At 50.5% G+C, this 18,835-nt stretch overlaps 2 protein-coding genes across 11 annotated transcripts in view; one reads left to right on the top strand and one right to left on the bottom strand.

Moving 5' to 3' along the window:
* The window catches only part of SMC1A (structural maintenance of chromosomes 1A), a 39,800-nt gene extending 30,987 nt beyond the window's left edge, over positions 1–8,813 (bottom strand). The window contains exons 1-9 of one of the 3 annotated variants that reach the window (XM_062184398.1): positions 8,616–8,813; positions 5,763–5,951; positions 5,536–5,648; positions 3,945–4,148; positions 3,613–3,851; positions 2,645–2,903; positions 2,421–2,561; positions 1,684–1,766; positions 1,326–1,533 (exon numbers count right to left, since the gene is read on the bottom strand). In XM_062184398.1, coding sequence (XP_062040382.1) covers positions 1,326–1,533; positions 1,684–1,766; positions 2,421–2,561; positions 2,645–2,903; positions 3,613–3,851; positions 3,945–4,148; positions 5,536–5,648; positions 5,763–5,951; positions 8,616–8,724 — 1,545 coding nt within the window. In that variant the 5' untranslated portion in view covers positions 8,725–8,813. Of the gene's footprint in view, positions 1–1,325; positions 1,534–1,683; positions 1,767–2,420; positions 2,562–2,644; positions 2,904–3,612; positions 3,852–3,944; positions 4,149–5,046; positions 5,128–5,535; positions 5,649–5,762; positions 5,952–8,615 lie in introns of those variants that run through there. The other 2 variants (XM_062184399.1, XM_062184400.1) reach the window with 2 other exon arrangements.
* Positions 8,459–18,670, top strand: RIBC1 (RIB43A domain with coiled-coils 1). 8 transcript variants are annotated; one of them, XM_062184406.1, is made up of 8 exons: positions 8,459–8,471; positions 9,402–9,465; positions 14,286–14,402; positions 15,549–15,630; positions 15,831–16,175; positions 17,458–17,576; positions 17,939–18,333; positions 18,453–18,670. In XM_062184406.1, the coding sequence occupies exons 3-8, from the start codon at positions 14,286–14,288 to the stop codon at positions 18,532–18,534; spliced, it is 1,140 nt and encodes a 379-aa protein (XP_062040390.1). In that variant the 5' UTR covers positions 8,459–8,471; positions 9,402–9,465; the 3' UTR covers positions 18,535–18,670. The 8 variants fall into 8 exon arrangements, with proteins under 8 accessions (XP_062040390.1, XP_062040388.1, XP_062040391.1 ...); XM_062184404.1 differs by lacking the exon at positions 8,459–8,471 and adding an exon at positions 8,705–8,917; XM_062184407.1 differs by lacking the exons at positions 8,459–8,471; positions 9,402–9,465 and adding an exon at positions 8,705–8,873.
* The last annotated feature ends 165 nt before the right edge of the window (positions 18,671–18,835 follow it).

Raw genomic sequence — 18,835 nt, 5'->3', positions numbered from 1 at the left:
ATGCTAAGCAGATGACTGGTAGCTTCTAGACAGCTTGAAGACGGGAGCTTGTCAGCACAAAAACGAAAGAATCATTAAAGGCTGGGACTTTCCGTCCCAGCTCCCAACCTCCAGGGAGGGGAGAGGGCCTGAAGGTTGAGCTAATTATCAGTGGCCAATGATTTGATAAATCATGCCTATATAATGAGACATTCATACAAAACCCAAAAGGATTAGGTTTGAGGAACTTCTAGGTAGGTGATCATGAGAAGATTCCTGGAGGGTGGCTTACCCAGAGAGCATCGAAGTTCCACATCCCTCCTCCCCTCCCCTTGCCCTGTTCATCGCTTCCAACTAGCTATTAATCTGTTCCCTCTGTACTATTCCCTTTAATAAAGGATAAACATTAAGTGAAGTGTTTCCCAAAGTTCTGAGACATAGTAGCAAATTCATTACCTCAAGGAAGGGATCACGGGGCCTCATCATAACTTATAGCAGACAGGCAAAACCACAGGCCACGACCTTGCAACTGGGGTGAAGTAGGGTAGTCTTGCGACCTATGGGATCTGAGACTATCTCCAAGTAGATAGTGTCAGAACTGAATTGGAGGATACCTGGCTGGTTTAAGCTGAAGAAAGGTTTGGTGCGTGAGACACTGTGCCAGATACCTTATATATTGGTACATTATCTCAGATTCAAAATTAACCTTTTACCAGTTCCCTTCTCCGATACCCCCAAATCAGGCCTAATTCCCTAGGAATGATCAGACAAAGGGTTAAGATCTTCAAGGGCAGGCACTGAGACTAATTCATACTCACCTCCCCAGCAGTGCCTACGGAAGTGACAGAGAAAAATATGTGGAACCAAACTAAGTTGAATCACGGCTGGGATAACATTCAAGAAACCCAGGAACTCAGGATTTGATGAAAGAGAGTCCAAGAGATCTAATAAAGGTCTAAAAGTCAGTGGTCCCGCTGCTATATGCCAAGGGAGCTCAGAGACTGCATTTGGCTACTTTGCGGGGAGGGGGAGGGAATAATTCCATCCTATGGCCCCTCCCCATTCCAAAGCCTCCGCTGCTTTCCCCACTCCCTCAGAGGAGTGGACAAAGCAAGACAGCCCTTCAGGAAGATGCGATTGGTCTGACGCAAAGAACTGAGCTAGATCTGAATTACAGCTCTCCCAGCTCTCAGCCGTACTGCTTTGGGCAAGTCATTTAACCTTTCTGCATCTGTTTCTCCAGTTATAAAAAGAGATTAGTGAGCCTGTCCTCATGGGGCTGCTGGTAAAATCGTATGACAGGTGAGAGTAAGTGCTCAGGACATGAGTTTCCTTCCCACTCTTACCACAGAGCCAGGGTAAAGGCGCTTGATGCTTTCCATTATCTCTGCCTTCCGTTGCTGGCGGCTGCTCTCCTGGCGGTCGATGCGGGCATCCCCTAGCTGCTCCATCACCTGGTTCAGTTCCTTGTTGATCTCATCGATACGCCGCTTGGCCATCTCTACCTCCTCTGTCAGCTCCCCCTCTAGCTTCTTCTGCTCCTCTAGGGACTGCCTACGAAGACAGAGAACACAGCAGTTTAGCCTGGCTGGTCAGGTAACACTCCTGGCTGAGAGGGACTCTGTGGGTCCTACCTAAAGAGGGCCAGCACAGGCAGGGTCACAGGAACAGGCCTGGAAGGGGGGAAGCATCAGAACTACATACTTGCTGGTGGTGATATATTCCTCTAGTTTCTCAATCCGCTTCTGATTCTCTTCAATCTCCCGCAGCTTCTGCTTAATCTTGGCCTGGGAAACAAATATATCCCATCACCAGGGGCTGAGCAAATAAACTCTAAGACCACGGGGCCCTGCCTTATACCCTGTATGCGCCAAGAACTCAACAATCTAAGACAATCTGTTACTAATGCAGGAGGCCTACTGAAAAGGATACAACAGATAGCAATCACTGTTGTCTACTGACAAATGGCGACTTCCCAGGGCTCCAGAACTATGGAAGATCAAATCAGGGCAAAATAAAGCTTTGCAGGCCTTACTGCGTCTGTTTTCTCATCTGTAAAATGTGGGCATCACAGAATACCTGTTAAGTGCTTAGTACAGGGTAGCCATTAATACTAACGCCTGCCCCATTCTTTTAAATAAGGAAAAGAAGTGCTTGGCAGAATGCCTAGAACATTGTAGGCTCCTGGGGCGTCATAACAAGTTTGTATCTCTGTTATCATCCCACCTCTGTGCTGTCATTTGATCGGTTGGAAAATGAGGATACCAGGAGTCATCCTCCCATAATGGCAGTCACAAATGAAGAATTAAATGAATACATGTACAGAACAGTGCCCAGCACACAGTAAGTGCTCAACAGATGCTAACTACTGTATCGGCATTCACAGTCTCATGACTTCCTCTCCTCAGGCCTCCATCCCCATTCTTGTGACTCATGCCCACCTCCGTCTCCACTTTCTTCCGCTCTTCCAGATCTAGACGGTCTTGATCAGCTTTCTGGTCTCGGTTAAACTTCTCCAACTCCTGGGCCAAGGTAGCTGCTCTCTTGCTGGCTTCCTCTTTCAACCGGTGGTATTTCTTCACCTGTGTCAGGGAGGGTAAAGGAGGACAGCCATGAGCACGTTGCCACAGCTGTCTCCTCCCCACTAAGCCATCCAGGGCCTCACCTGATTCTCTTCCAGCGTCAAGTCTCTGCCCTGACTCTGACTCTCCTCTTCCATCCGCTCTTCAAACTCCTGCCGGGCCTTCTCCACGGACAGCATCTCCTTCTCCAGCTCGTCCATGTCCCCTTTACGCTTCTTGTAGTGCTTCTGAGCATTCTGCAGAGACTTCTTGGCTGCCTCGAGCTTCTTGATTTTGTGGGACGTGTTCTCCTTGGCTTTGATGTACTGAGGACGCTTCTGGTTCAGCTCCGAGTCCTTCTCCCTTTGGACAGAGGTCAGGGAGAAAACCAGTGAGCACAGAAGATGGGAAGGTTATTGGGCTTCTTACCCAAACAAAGGGGGGACTGAACCCCCAGCCAGCTTCAGTGAATTGCCTCAAAGAACAAGGGCCCGATGCCTCACAGAGCCTCAAAAAACGGGCAGTAGCCTGACTACTCCCTGGAACCTCTGGCTTCAGCTCAGCATTCTAGCCATTTCATAAGGCAAACCTTCCACCCCTGCCTCAACCCCAGTCAGGCCAGGCCCCTCATCAACAACTCCCAAGAATACCCTGTGCTTGCTGAGTTGTGCCCCATCTGATCAAACCTTTCCAAAGCCTATGTCTGCTTTAGCTGCACACCCCATCCTTTTAACTGCTAGCTTCAGCATTCCTCTTGCAAGTGAGGCTTTCTTGGCCACTCCAGTGGCTGGGCCTCCCATCCTCCCTCCCTCTCCCTTGGCAAGGCCATCACCCCTTTCAAGTTCTCTCTCTTCTAAGTACTTACCTATCCAGAGGCTGAGGACTTAAATATTCTATTTGCCTAAAATGCAAGTTAAGAAATGTGCCTGGTTCTGGCCAAAAGTCAGTCAAGGGGGAAAAAGAGAAAACTAGTACAGGCACTGGCCTCTAGGCGCAGAGGAGCCCCAGGAGCAGCGCAGCGTCTGGCTCCCCATCCCCCGCCCCCGGTTGCAGGCCCAGGGCTGCCTCTTACTTGATCTCCTTCTCGATCTGCTGCTGCTCCCGCATCATTTTGCCCAGCTCCTTCTTCTTCTCCTTCAGTTCGTCCTCTACTTTGTCCATACGCTTCTTGTCCTTCTCAATCTCTTTGTTCTTAGAGGCCAGTTCCTTGTTGAGCTTCTCGATTTCCACTTCGTTATGGTAAAGTTTGAAGAGCTGCAGCTGCACCTGAGCTCGCACCACCTCATCCTTCAGGCGCTGGTAGCGGTCGGCCTGTGCAGACATGGCAGTGGGGCCCAGAGGGCATCAGTAAGGCGCTGGCTCCAGCCTGACCCCTCAGAGCCGACAGGCAGGCTGGCTACCCACCTCTTCTTTCTCCTGTTTGGCCTCCTTGCGCTCAGCTGCGATGTTCTTCTTGCGATGGTAGTTAAACTGCGTGTCCTCCTCGGCCTTCACCATTTCCTTCTTTCGCTTATCATACTCCTGGGCCAGCTCTCCGGAACGACTGATCTCTTCAAACAGAGCTGTCCTCTCTTTAGGATTCTTCATGGCAATAGATTCGACAGCCCCCTGGTAAAGGTCAAGGCATTCTTCCAGTTAGATCTCAGCCAACACAGTTCCCCCTACCCACTCCCACTCATTCATTCAAAAAAGGTTCACTGACACACACTCTCACCCCACCCCCGGGCGCCACATTTCACACTGGGGTTTGAGGACACATTCTCTGCCTTCTGAAAACAGGGAGTAGGAGAAACAGATCCAGAGAGAACACAGCGTTTCATGAGCAGTGACAGAAACAGCACAGAGGAAGGACTCAGTGAAGCTTGGGGCAGGAGACTGGTAGGGATGTGTATCTGGGAAGGCTTCCTAAAGGTGACATCTAAGTGGAGTTTGGAAGAAAGAGGGAGACTAACCAAGAAAATGAGAGAAAAGGTTCATTCATATAAAGGAAAACCAGTAAGCAAAGGCCTGCGGGCCACAGGAAGAACATGAATTTGGGGAAGTGTAAATGGTTTGAGTAGGCTGCAGGGAGAGTACCGGCAGTTACAACTAGTACAATGTGGGCACCAATCAAACGATGGTGTTTCCTGAACCCAGGCTTAGAAGTTGGGATTTTCATCCTAAGGCAATGGTTCTCAAACATACGCAGGCATCACGATGCCCTGGAGAGCTTGTTACAAACACAAACTGCCGTGCCCCACTCCGCAGCCTCTTTCTGTGTAGGCAGGGCTGGGATGGGGCCGGACTGTGTGCGTGTCTCACATGTTCCAGGTGATGCTGATAGTGCTGCTCTGCAGACTAATCCGAGAGGCACCATCACAAGGTAACACAGAATCACTGAGATGCCTTAAGGAAAGATGTGTGTACTCATACGACAAACCTGGCCTAGGGAATGAACTGTTAGGGGACAGGTTGGAGTCAAGAAGCCCAGTGAGGAAGCTGCCATTCAGGGGAGAGATGATGAAACCTGAGATGGATGTGCCCGGCACTGTGGCGTAGTGGGCTAAGCCTCCGCCTGCGGCGCCGGCATCCCATACGGGTGCCGGTTGGAGTCCTGGCTGCTCCTCTTCTGATCCAGCTCTCTGCTATGGCCTAGGAAAGCAGTAGAAGATGGCCCAAGTGCTTGGGCCCCTGGACCCGCGTGGCAGACCCAGAAGAAGCTCCTGGCTCCTGGTTCCGGATCAGCCCAGCTCCGGCTGTTGCGGCCATTTGGGGGAGTGAACCAACGGATAGAAGACCTCTATCTTTCCCTCTCTCTCTCTCTGTAATGCTGCCTCTCAAATAAATAAATAAATAAATCTTAAATTCACCATTTTACATAATGTTGCAATAAAGAGTTTAAGCACTGTAAAAAAAAAAACTTAAAAGAACACAAAAAACCATGAGATGGAGCAGACCCAGAGGGAATGCGATACAGGCTGACAAAAAGACAATCAATAACTGCTTAAATACCTACCTGGAAGACGAGGAAGTTGCGAGCTTTGATGAGAATGCCCAACTTCTCTAATTCCTCGCTGTACTCATGCAGCTGGACCACTTTATTGTTGATCTTGTACTCAGAGGAACCCCCTACAAGACAATGCAGGAGTTGAAAGCGAAGGTCACACTGTTCTACTACCCCAGTTAACTAGTCCAGCCACCTCCCCGGACCCAAAGAGAGCCTAACTGGCCAGCCTCACCCACCTACAATGACGCGGGCAAAGGTGCGGTCCTCAGCACCATCCTCAGAGTACACCATGCTGACAAAGGCCCGGTTGGCAGCGGGCTTGCCCACAGGAGCTCCATGGATCAGGTCCCGGAGGGTCTTAACCCGCAGGTTGCTGGTTTTTTCACCCAGCACGAAGCTGATAGCATCCATGAGGTTTGACTTACCTAAGGGAGGAAAGAACACAGCAAAAGGAGAAAGTCAGGAAGAAAGGGAGAGGAAACGGGATAAAGGAGATATTAAGCGGAGCAGCAATGTCCCCTAATCACTCAGGGCTCAGACTAATGGGAGGAGAGAATAGTCTTCTGCCCCCATGAACTGGGCCCAACCAAAGCTCTGGGTCAAATACAGGAGAATCAGTCCCCTTGCAGTTATGACTAATAGCAGCCAGAAACTAGAACCCTATCTAAAAAGAAAATGTTACATTCATGGAACAGATTGTTCTACAACCTGTAACAACACAGGCAAACGCCCACATGTGGTGAAACGATCAAGATAAAAAAGTCAATCCAGTTTGATCTCCACCATGTTAAGAACAAAAACAGGGGGCCAGCGTCATGGTGCAGATGAAGCCACTGCCTGCAACACTGGCATCCCATATGAATGACAGTTGGAGTCCTGTCTGTCCCACTTCCAACCCAGCTCCCTGCTAATGTACTTGTGAAAGCAGAGAGGGTGGCCCAAGTACTTGGGCTCCTGCCACCCATGTGCAAGACCCAGATGGAGTTCCGGGCTCCTGGCTTTGGCCTGGCCCATTCCTGCCTGCTTCAGTTATTTGGGGAGTGAACCAATGGATGAAAGATCTTTCTCTCCCTCTCTCTAATTCTGCCCTTCAGATAAACAAACCTTTCTTTCCAAATATGTATTTATTTGAAAGGCAGAGTTGCAGAGACAGACAGAGATTTCTCATCTGCTGGTTCACTCCCCAAATGGCCTTAAGAACCAAAGCTGGGCCAACCCAAAGCCAGGAACTTCTTTTGAGTCTCCCACATAGGTGCAAGGGCCAAAGTACTTGGGCCATCCTCCACTGCCTTCCCTGGTGCATTAGCAGGGAGCTAGATTGGAAGTAGAGCAGCTGGGACTCAAAGTGGTGCCCATATTGGCGCCGCAAGTTATCCACTATGCCATATCGCTAGCTCAACAAAAAAATAAATCTTACACACACACACACACACACACACAAAACAGGGGCTTGAGTAAGGGAGAAATGCGATTTGTTTTTTAATGAGTATAGAATTTCAGTTTCAGGGCCAGCACTGTGGCATGGCAGGTCAAGCCGCTGCCTGCAGTGCCAGCATCCCATATGGATGCCAGTTCGAGTCCCAGCTGCTCCACTTCTGATCCAGCTCTCTGCTATGGCCTGGGAAAGCAGTAGAGGATGGCCCAGGTCCTTAGGGCCCCTGCACCTATGTGGGAGATCCGGAAGAAGCTCCTGGCTCCTGGCTTCAGATTGGTGCAGCTCTGGCCGTTGCAGCCATATGGATGCAAGACCTCTCCCTGTGTCTCTACCTCTATTAACTCTCTTTTGAATAAAATAAATCTTCAAAAAAAAGATATAAAAACATACACCATAAATACCAGACAGACAGAAAAAAATGTTAATGTGTACAGAGTCTACCAGGTGCCAGAGAGGAAGAGCTAATTCACTGAAGGGGAATCGAAGAATCCCTTGTAGAAATGAAGACGAGAAGGGTGGGGGGAAGTCAGGCCAAGGGCCTTTTTGGATCAGCAAAGTATACATATTAACCAATGCTAAGGGACCAAAGGCCAAGAGGCACATCCTGGCTTTTTCCAAAGAGGCCACTACACCAAAACCCTACGAGCCCTAATCATTAGCCCTTTAGGCCAGTGGTTTTCAAACGAGGGCTTCTGGCAATGTCTGGAAACATTTACCTGGGGAGAGAGGGTGCTGCCGGTCATCTAGCGAGCATTAGCCAGGGATGATGCTAAGCACCCCACAATACACAGGAGTGAGACCAAAGCCAAGAATTATCTCGCTGCAAGTGTCACTGTTGAGAACCTCTACAGGAAGCCAAGCCTCCAGGTTAGGTTAGGGATTCAGTATGAGCTACTCCGGCAAGGGCAGCCTCTCAGGCTAGAAAGCGAGTCAGCTAAAATTATCTTCTTTTTCTCCTCCTTCCTTCTGTCCTTCTAGAACAGAAGCTGAGAGCACGGACTTGATGTACTCGCCGCTGTTTCTGCACCCTGAACTTAAAACAGTAAGCATTCAAGAAATGTGGTGAGCCAATGAGTTCACGGCTTTGAAGGGCTTTGGTGAAAGGAAAGGGAGCGGGTTCGAGGCAACCACCTCTGAGATGGGGGTCGGGACCACAGGCACAAAGACTCGAATGCTGGATCCGAAATTCAGAAGTGCCGCCCCGGGAGAAGCGTAAAAAGGAATTGGAGCGTACCAATGCAAGGCAGGAGGAGGCGCCGGGCGGAAGCATAACTGTATCATTCGAGGCCAGAGCCACGGGAAAGCTACCAACCGACCCATATTTTCCGGAAGGGTTCAACAAGGCTGGGAAGCGGAAACCAACCAGTAAGGCTGAGAAGGGCGCGACGCGCGGCTGGCAGCTGGCACCGGTCGCGCCCCTTTTGGCGGGAGGGGGTAGTGGGCGGGGTAACTACAGTGCGGCCCGTACCACTCCGACCGGAGCGGGGGCCACGAAGAACTCAGACAAGAGGTTCGAGGGAGAGCCCCCGAGGGGGGACAGCTAACTAGAATCGACCCCCACCACCATCCAGGAGTGCCAAGGGATCCTTTAGAGTTCAGGTTGCATGGGCTGGGTTTCGGGACGTAAGCAGGGCCATAGCTGGGTTTATCTCACCAGAGCCATTGGGTCCAATGATGGCGGTGAACCTCTGAAATGGTCCGATAATCTGTCGACCTTTGTACGATTTAAAGTTCTCGATCTCAATCAATTTCAGGAACCCCATAAGGGCGGCGTCGCCGGCGGCGGTAGAAGAAGCCCCCGCGGTACGCCGGAGAACTGAGCTTGCCCGCGCGGGAAACGCCGCAGTGCAGGCCGGGCGGATAAGAAATTTCGCGAGACTAAAGACGGGTCAAACGAGATTTCAGACTTCCGGTGTGAACCGGAACCAGGGGCGGGAACTTCCGTCTGGCGGGGAGGTTTGTTGATCTGTTGCTAGGGTGCTAGTCTACGCCGCGTGCCTGCTCCTTATTGTTGCGTGTGGCTGCACCAAACCACAGCTAAGGCGGCGTTACCAGTAGAGAGGTTGCTTGGAGGATTCACAGCAGCTTTTGGGACCCGAACAGGCAGGCGGGATCCGTGCCCACGCTTGCTGACACAAGTCAGAAGTCACAGCAAGGTTATGCCCTTAGGAGCATGTGGAAGGTGGGAATTTAGCTGTGGCTTTTAGCCTAGTCGGCCTGAAGGCTCGGACAAGGACAGGGTTGGGAACTGGTGGGACCCTGCAGAGCAGAGGGCTGCGTAGGGAGGAGGAGCCAGCGGGAGGATTCAGTATTAGGTGAGCTTAGAACTTGTTGATGGTGATGTATTAGATGCGGGATGAAATGTGGAGGGTGTGGGGAGGCTATAGTCCGAGTTACTGCCCCTATTCCCGGCCCCTCTCTGTCTTGTTCCTCCAAACAGACCTCGGAGACTGCTGAAATCCAACCTAGGAGCTCCAAAATCTGGATTCCTTACTGAGAAAGGTGTTTGTGTGAGCCCCAGGAGTTGGGGTCCTTAAGCCAGCGTTCTCCACCTCCATACTTCTTCCCTTCTCCCCACTCCGTCTAACTTTGCCTTCACTCCATTCCCGCCGCTCCATACCCCTCTGCCATTTTCCTTTGCTTCCCCCCCTTTCCTCTTTTTTTTTTTTTTTTTTTTTGGACAGGCAGAGTTAGAGACAGAGAGAAAGGTCTTCCTTCCTTTGGTTCACCCCCTAAATGGCCACTATGGCTGGCGCGCTGCACCAACCGAAGCCAGGAGCCAGGTGCTTCCTCCTGGTCTCCCATGCGGGTGCAGGGGCCCAAGCACTTGGGCCATCCTCCACTGCCTTCCCGGGCCACAGCAGAGAGCTGGACTGGAAGAGGAACAACTGGGATAGGATCCTGCATCCCAACCGGGACTAGAACCCGGGGTACCGGCGCTGCAGGCGGAGGATTAGCTGAGTGAGCCGCGGTACCGGCCTCCCCCTTCCCTCAGTGCCCTCCATTCTCCTCCTCCAATGTACCCCTGTCCCTCTACATTCTGCCCCCACCTTTCTCTATTCCCGACCTCCATCCTCTCATCCCCCTATTATCACCTCCTATCTGCTCTTTACTAAGGTCATGGCCTTAAACAATCCAAGCGCTTAAAATGGCTGCTGAATCTTCTCCTTCCGTGACCTTATATTGCAGTAGCAGTTGGAACCAGTAGGCGGGGGTTGATGCCATTCTCAGACTTAAACTGATGGTTGTCATGGTCATTCCTGTCACTATTTTTTAAAAAATGATGTCTGAAGGCTGAGGTTCCAAACCCTGCATTCCCAGCAGCTTATTAAAACAAAGGTTTATTTCTTAGGCTTCTTGTACTGTGAGTTGGCTACATCTCTGCTCTATGTCGTCATTCCAGAACTCAAGCTGAAAGAATAGCCCTCATCTGGGACATTGCCAGTCTCATTCATGGCAGAGAGTGAAGAGAAAAAGTGGCTGTCATTGAATAGCCTTAGTTTGCTTTGAGAGTAGCACAGGTCAGTCCTCCTCATGTGGCAGAGGAGGTCAGCAAATCACATGGCTAACCTCCAGGACAATAAGATAGGGGTGCATAATCCCATGGGGAGTAGCAGCCAGTATTTTTAAACAGCAGCAAAATTGACCATGCCATCTGTATGCTAATGGGATATGCAAAAGACCCCTCAAACTCTGCATGTTCCAAACTGACCTCCTGATCCTCCCCCCAAGCCCATGTGTGTTCACCCCACCCAGACTATTCAGTTGATGATTTGGGCTCAGGCCCAAATCCTTGAAGTCATTCTGGATACCTCTCACAATGCACATCACATCTGTCAGGAAGCCCAGTCAGCTCTGCCTTCAAAGTATATCTAGCATCTGACCCGTTCTCACCACCTCTGCTGCTGCTAGCTGGTAGGAGTCACATTCATCTTTTGCATGGACAACTCTGCAATAGCCCTCTGACTGGTCTACTTCTAGCCTTGCCCGACCTTTCTCTCCAGTCTATTAAAAAAAAAAGATTTATTTATTTATTTGGAAATCAGAGTTACACACAGAGAGAGAAAGGTCTTCCATCCATTGGTTCACTCCCTAGTTGGCCGCACTGGCAGGAGATGCGCCAACCCAAAGCCAGGAGCCAGGAGCTTATTCCAGGTCTCCCACGTGGGTGCAGGGGCCCAAGGACTTGGGCCATCTTCTACTGCTTTCCTAGGCCATAGCAGAGATCTGGATTGGAAGTGGAGCAGCCAAGTCTCGAACTGGCGCCCATATGGGATGCTGGCACTGCAGGCAGCGGCCTTACCTGCTACACCACAGCACCAGCCCCTCCCATCTATTCTTAACATAGCAAAGTTATCTTTTAAAAGTCAAAAGTCAGGGCCGGCACTGGAGACCCGGCTGCTCCACTTCCAATCCAGCTCTCTGCTATGGCCTGGGAAAGCAGTGGAAGATGGCCCAAGTCCTTGGGCCCCTGTGCCCACATAGGAGAACTGGAAGAAGCTCCTGGTTCCTGGCTTTGGATCAACACAGCTCCGGCCGTTGTGGCCAATTGGGGAGTGAACCAGTGGATGGAAGACCTCTCTCTCTGTCCCTCCTCTCTGTGTGAAACTGACTTTCAAGTAAAATAAATAAATCTTTAAAAAAAAAAAAAAGTAAAAAGTCAGAAGGCCTGCATTGTGGCACATCAGGTTATACTGCTGCCCGCAATGCCGGCATGCCACATGGATGCTGGTTCCAGTCCCAGCTGTTCCACTTCCTATCCAGCTCCCTGTTAATGGCCTGAGAGAGCAGCGGAAGATGGCTCAAGTCCTTGGGCTCCTGCACCCATGTAGGAGACCCAAATGGAGTTCCAGGCCCCTGGCTTCAGCCTGGCCCAGTTTTGGCCTTTGCAGCTATTTGGGGAGTTAACCAGTGAATCCAAGATCTCTCTATGTGCATCTCCCCCTCTCTCTCGGTAACTCTGCCTTTTTTTTTTTTTAAGATTTATTTTATTTACTTGAAAGAGTTACAGAGAGAGGTAGAGACACAGAGAGAGGTCCTCCATCCGCTGGTTCACTCCCCAGATGGCTGCAACGGCAGGAGTGCGCCGATCTGAAGCCAGGAGCTTCTTCCGGGTCTTCTACACGGGTGCAGGGGCCCAAGAACTTGGGCCATCTTCTACTATTTCCCTAGGCCATAGCAGGGAGCTGGATCAGAAGAGGAGCAGCTGGGACTAGAACCGGTGCCCATATGGGATACCGGCACTTCAGGCCAGGGCTTTAACCCGCTGCGCCACAGCGCCAGCCCCTCTGCCTTTCAAATACATAAAAATAAGTTGTAAAAAAAAAAGTCAAAAGGCAGACCACATCACTCCACTGCTCAAAACCTTCTGACAGCCGCTCATTTTCTCAGTTAAAGCCAAAGGCTTTATAATGGCCCATAAACTCCTGCATGATCTGGTCCCCCGTTATCTTTCTAACGTCATTCCTCAACACCTGACTTTCACTCGGTCTCACCAACCACACTTGCCTCCTTGCTGAGGCCTTTGTACTTGCTGTTCATTCTTCCTGGAATGCTTTCCTCCCGGATATTTGCATGGGTGATCCCCTCACCTTCTCAGCCATGGTGCTTCATATTTCCATAAATTACAACACTCCTCCATCTCCTTGGTGTTTTCTCTCTCTCTCTCTCTCTCCCCCTCCATATATATATTTTCCCATAGCACTTATCATCTTATAAACTAACATACATTTTTGTTTACAGAAGTGTCTAACCACTAGTAGACACTCCACAGGTATTTGTTAAATGGTGGTGCAGTGAACATTGAATGAGAAAAGCACGGTGCAGAAGAATACGTATAGCCTGATAATTTATTAAAGTAAAAGAAGAAAATTTAAAATATTGTCTAGAGATCCATACATATATTCAGAATATTAATGAACACAATGGAATGGTAACACATTTTGGCTGGTGCCTGGGGTACTCTTGGAGAAATGGCTCATTACTCTTGGCGGATAGAAGATACCTCTCTCTCTCTCTCTCTCTCTCTCCCTCTCCCTCTCCCTCTCCCTCTCTCCCTCTCTCCCTGCCTCCCTCCCTCGCTTTCTCTCTGCCTCTGGAGAGTTGGTTCATGGGTCTCTGTTTTCATGCTTCCTAACTGACATATGGGTTATATGTATTTTCCTGTGTGTATCAACTACTTGATAGTCACAAAATGGTTTCAAAAGCAAACAAACACACCAGAATAGCTATGGGAGGAGTTGAGGAATGATGTTGCAAACACAGAAACACCACATAGAAAGGCCCTGAGGTGGGAACAGTTTTGTTGTGTTCCTGGGCTTGGTAGGAGGCCCCTGTGCCTGGGGCACTAGAGACAAGGTAGATAGAGGCATGAGAAATCAAAGGAACTGGATCTTGAAAGTCCACAGTGAAGAGTTGGGCTCTTATTCTAAGTTCAATGGAAGACTTTAAGCAGGTAAGAGATATCAGATTTGTTTGCAGAGTTGCTCTTGGCTACAGCTTTGGCTGGCTCACAATGCCACAAGTGAGCTTCTGAAAACCCGAAGGAACAAAGGTAGATACAAGCACTCTATCCTTTCGTTCCACTAGAAAATAAGTCACAAAAGTACAGGGTTGGGAGGGAATTGATTAGAGAAAAGAGAGCTGCTTCTGGTTTCTGTGTGATGAGCAGGCTATAAAGAAGACAATAGAGAGAGAGCAGGAAAAGCAATGTGGAGACTCTTGTAGTCACTCAGGAAGGTGATAATGGGGGCTTGAAGGAAGAGGGAGCAAGAGGAAGAACTCAAGGATGCTTCTGGGTTTTGGGCCTGAGCAACTAGGTTAATGGTGATGTCATTTACTGACACGAGGAAAACTCATTAGAGCATAATGAAAAGGGGGAAGTGCTATCCGTGCTTTTGAGGCCTAGAAAAGTGAGCAGGGCTCAGATGATGAAGAACCTTATAGATCCAGTAATGGGGAACTGGACCTCGCCTTGTAAGCACCATGGAGCCATTTACTTGAAAGCTGCTTTTGAAGTTTTAAGCTGAGGAATGGCACAGTCAGGTTTGCTTTCGGAAAGATCACTCAGGTAGCCAAGGTCAGATAAAGCCAGTGCAGAGAGGGTGACCACGGGGCAAGGAAGGCCAGTGAGGCTCTGGGAATGTTGCATGATACCACTGTGAGGCCTGAATTAGGGTGGTGACAACAGGGATGGAAAACAGAGATATGAAGTATGCTGGAAAATCAAATCACTAGGAAGCGGTAGGGTGAGGAATGGAGGGCGGAGTACACTCAAGGCTGGGGGCTTGCACTGATGGGCCATTCTACTTCCCCTTTTCTCCAGATGTTTAAATTAGACTTCCCATCCGATCCCAAGGAAGTGGCGGCCATTGAGGCCAGAAGAAATAGAGAAAAAGAGCGACAAAGCCGATTCTTCAATGTGCGGAACCGAGTCATAGGGGTGAGTGGGCAGTAGGGCCACTTCATCTTATACCCGGAGAGGAATGAAACAGCGCCTGTCATAGCCCTTTCCCTGATTCCAACAGGCCCTAGGGCTGGAACGGAAGGAGATGGGGAGAAGGCATCACCACCCCTACCCCAGGCCCAGGGCCTGGTATAGGGCAAGAGCCTAGGGATGGCAACTGACTCTTCTCAGGTTAGCTCTGGGCTGTGTGGCCTGGGTTTGAGCCAAAAGAGGCCTGAAGAATATTCAGTATTGTATATGCCTGAGCCAGCTCTTCAAGGCTACATAAAAAACTGTTTACCAGGCTAAGGTACACTAAACAGTATTTCCTGTTGTACTATTTGGAAATGTTTTAAATGAATCACGATCAAAAACATAAAAAATACCAATAATGTAAGAAACTAAAAGATGGCTGGGCAGGTGGATAGAGGAAGATTCAGCATGGGATCTTCTGGAAAAACCACCATACCCCTGTTCAAAGCCAGGTCTGCTGTTGGTTAGATGTGACTTTGGGTAAGTCACCTGTCCTCTCTGAGCTCCAGGCTCCTCCTCTGTACAAGGAGGTAAAATAAAGGAAGTGTAGCAATGAGTCTTAACAAGGTGCACTCCTCAGGGTTTGCTCTGTGCTGACCACTGTGTTGAGCAGTGGGGATACAAAGATGAATAAGGCCTGGTCCCTGCCCTGAAAGGGCTCTCCGCCTGGCAGAGAGGCAAACTAGCATCATGTGGACAAGGGGGTTCTAGGCTGTATGGCAGTAGAGCCTGCCTGAGGGGGGAGGGGCGGTCAGTGAGGTGAGCCTGAGCTGGTCATGAAAGAAAATTGGAGTTTGGGTAAAGAGAGAAGGAAATGGTGTCAAGTAGAGGGAGCAGTCTGAGCAAAGACTATAGGTTGGCAATAGCCTAAGATGTGCAGGAACTATAAACTCCACTCTGAAGGCTGGTGGAACAGGGAAAGAGATGGGCCAGAGAGAGGCTATACCACAGCTGGGCTTTGATGCTATGCTCAGGGGTTAGAACTCTATCCAGTAGGTCCTGTGGAGCAATAGGAGGATTTGGAACTGAGTAAATTCTGAAGAGTTTGCTAAAGCGGTCAAGGCCCCATGCTGAGCCCCTACCCTGATTTAGCTCCTTTTTTGGAACCAGGTGGATGTTGAAGCCCTGAACAACCAGGTAGAAGAGCGAAAGCTTCGAGAAGCAGACGAGCGGAACAGGGAGCAAGCTTATGGTAAAAGCCCAAGGCCAAAGGCCGGATAGGGAGTAAAGCAAGAACTGGAAGGGGCTGAGGTAGGGCAGTTCTGCTCTGAGGGGGGCCTGAGGCCCCTGGGGAGTAGGACAAACCAATGGGCCTTGGGAGCAGAAGCCATGCTCAGTGGGCTCTGTCCTTCCTGTGTTGCCTTGTCTATGACCCTGTCCACCACCCCTCAGGTACCAGCCAAGTGCACTATGACTTGGTAGCCCAGATGTTAGAGAAGGAGGAGTCAGAACGCTCACGCCGGCTGGCTAGGAAAGTCCAGGAGTATCGGGACCAGAAGCAGCAATTCAAGACCAGGAGTGAATTTGACTTTTGGGATCCAGACCCACTGTGGAAGGAGTTTCCAGGCCAGCCTGGTGACAGTGATCCCTGCTGTGGCCCATCCAGCCTGCAGTGTTTCTCTGGGGAGGACCTGGATAGGGCCGCGTGCCTGAGAATGCAGCAGGAGCAGTTCAGGAGCAGCCTGAATTGTCAGATGCAGGAGAAACAGCAAGCCAAGGCTGAAGAGAAGTACACAGGTAAGCAGCCTGGCCTTCCAGACGCGGAGACTGGCCACCGTCCAGAAGGCCAGAACTATGTAGGGAGGTCAGTTACCCATGGGGCTCTTGCTGAAAGGTCAGCCTGTATAGGCCCCAACCCTCTTGACTTTTCTTCAGTAACTGACAGCAGTAGCTGTTGTGCCCACATAAGCTTGGCACTTTCCTTACCTGGAGGCAGCATTAGTGCAGACTCAACAGCTCTGCCACTTGTGAGCTGGTGTGGCAAACAGCTCTTCCACTCTGTGAATCAGTTGCTTCATCTTTAAAATGGGGATAATCACGCAGGCCACACAGAACGGCTACTATTATTCCGGTACTCTGTGGCCACGTCCTGCCCTCCCAGTAGAGGAAGCCCTTCCAAGGCAAGGACCCTGTCTTACCTACTCACTCTTCCCTTTCATGACAGCACCCTGTTCCATTGGACGCTTAACGGGGTTGTAAGTAACTGGGAAAGTCTTTGGCTAATGTCTGCCTTCTCTCCAAAGCATCAGCTCATCAAAGATGAGCCATTTCTCTCGTGTCCACCCCTTTACTCCAGTTGCACAGTACAGTGTCTGACAACTCCTAGAACCACAAGAACGCTGTGGCTGGAATGGAGGGAAATATCAGTTGCTTTGTTTATGCTGTACCCCCAACCCAGAATACCCTTTGTCCCTTTTACCTCTAGATACCATCTATTTCAAAGATCTCCTCCTTTGTCTCACCTACCACCCTAAGCCTTCATAATGCTCTGTGTAGAAGGGGTCTTCAAAAAGTCTGGATGAAAAAACTGCATGCGTGTCAACGGTTTTGTACCAAAAGAAACATCTTGTAATTCCATTTCTTCCATGAGCTTTTTGAAGGGCTCTCATCCTTCTCTCCAATTGTTCTTTTCAGATTGTGGTCTCAATTCTGTCTGGTCTGTCTCCCCTACTAGGCAGGGAGTTCTCTGAGGACAGGATCTAATTCTGTGGTGTCCTCAGTACCCAACGCTTCGCCCCTTGGACTGAGGTTCAGAGAGGTGAAATCACTTATCCAAGGCCACAGAAGTGCCAGAGATGGCACTGGGCCCCAAGTCCATAGGAGGCATCTTCCACTTAGGCACTTGATGCAGTTTGGGCTGTCCCTAGCCCAGAGGACAACTGCTCCTGTATCCCTACAGCTCAGCCCTCTTCCCAGAAACACACATATACAAAGCTTACTGAACAAATGGCTAAGTCAGCAAACTGGGAGTGGAGCAGGCCAGTACAGTACAGTACCCCAGTCACATTTCTCTGTGTAGATATGCTCAGTGACCAGCTGCGCATGGCCATGGACATGCGGGCCATGCAGATGGCCAAGCTGGAGGAGTCTTGTCGCATAGCCATGATGTCTGCGATGGCCAACGCCAACAAGGCCCAGGTATGTTGGCCTGAGCCTTCCAGTGCACCAGGCTCTTCCCACCCCCTGAATGAAGTCCTGGGGAACTTGTACCATCTGTCCCCTCACACACCAGCCCTCTCATCTACCTGAGCACCTTCCCTTCACCTGAGGTCCCCCATAGAGCACAGGTTGCCCCTCCCCATCTCTAGACCACAAGATGACTGGAGAACAAGACTTGCCTTCTCATCTCGAGCCTCTTGGTCTAAGGGGGGAGAAGTTCCCTAATCATCCCACCCCTCCCTTCTGAGATGAGGCTACATTCCCTCCCCCAGCCCTACCCCTACTACTGAGGCTTGCCTGAGGTTGGGCACCAAATAGTCACACTTGGAGGGTCCCTTCAGGCAGCTGAGCTGGCTGAGCGGCAGCGCCGTGAGCATCAGCAGGAACGGGAGGCCAACCTCAAGGAGATCCAGAGCCAGGTCACCAGTAACCTGCTGACTGAGAACCCGCAGGTGGCCCGAAACCCTAGGGCTCCCCACCGGGTTCTGCCTCACTGCTGGAAGGGCATGACTCCAGAGCAGCGAGTTGCCATCAGGAAGGCCCAGGATGCACAACGCCATGAGAAGGAAGCACAACGCCAGGCTGAACAAGCACTGAAGACTGAATGGGAAAACCAGGCCCGGCGTGCGGCCCAGGCAACACTGGAGCTAGAAGAGCAGGAGAGGATATTGTGTGCTGAGCTTCGAAGAGGACTAGGCTCCCTCAACCAGTACCTGGCTGCAGAGCAAAAAGCCCAGTGAGTTAGTTCTAGGGGGCGGTGGCAGGGACAAATGCCAAGGGAGGGTGGGGAGGGATGGCAAGGACCAGGGAGAGAGGGAAAGCCCATCAACTCAGGACCCCGGACTTCTTTCACAGGCAGAAGTATCTGAACTCAATGATCTACACCAACCAACCTACGGACCAGTATTACCTGCAGTTCAACACCAGCAGCCGCTGAGCTCAGAATGAGCATCTCTCCTTTCCCCCCTCATTGAGCTCGCAGGTGGCCAGGAGTCAAAAAAGAAAATGCTCCTTACCCTCACCCCTAACCCATTCCCCATGGGAGAAGGCTAAGCCAATACCCTCACCTTCTATCCCAGAAAATAAATTTATTCATTAAAACCAAGGCTATGTGTTGTCACAAGGTGCAAAAAGTATGAGGTACTGCCTTCCCCACCCACCCCACCCCTCCCTACCCCAGGGCTCTGAACACCCAACCCTGTGAGAGACTTCACCTTTCTTCCCCTTGCCAGTCCCTA

This window comes from Lepus europaeus, chromosome X, assembly GCF_033115175.1.
Source record: "Lepus europaeus isolate LE1 chromosome X, mLepTim1.pri, whole genome shotgun sequence".
Lineage (NCBI taxonomy): Eukaryota > Metazoa > Chordata > Mammalia > Lagomorpha > Leporidae > Lepus > Lepus europaeus.
This window is presented reverse-complemented; position numbering and strand designations above follow the sequence as displayed.

Excerpts from the sequence above, each read along its gene's own strand:
- RIBC1 (XM_062184401.1), top strand. Across the intron at positions 14,403-15,548 it reads TGCGGAACCGAGTCATAGGG|GTGGATGTTGAAGCCCTGAA; the intron begins GTGAGTGGGCAG and ends TTTTGGAACCAG. Across the intron at positions 18,334-18,452 it reads GCTGCAGAGCAAAAAGCCCA|GCAGAAGTATCTGAACTCAA; the intron begins GTGAGTTAGTTC and ends CTTCTTTCACAG.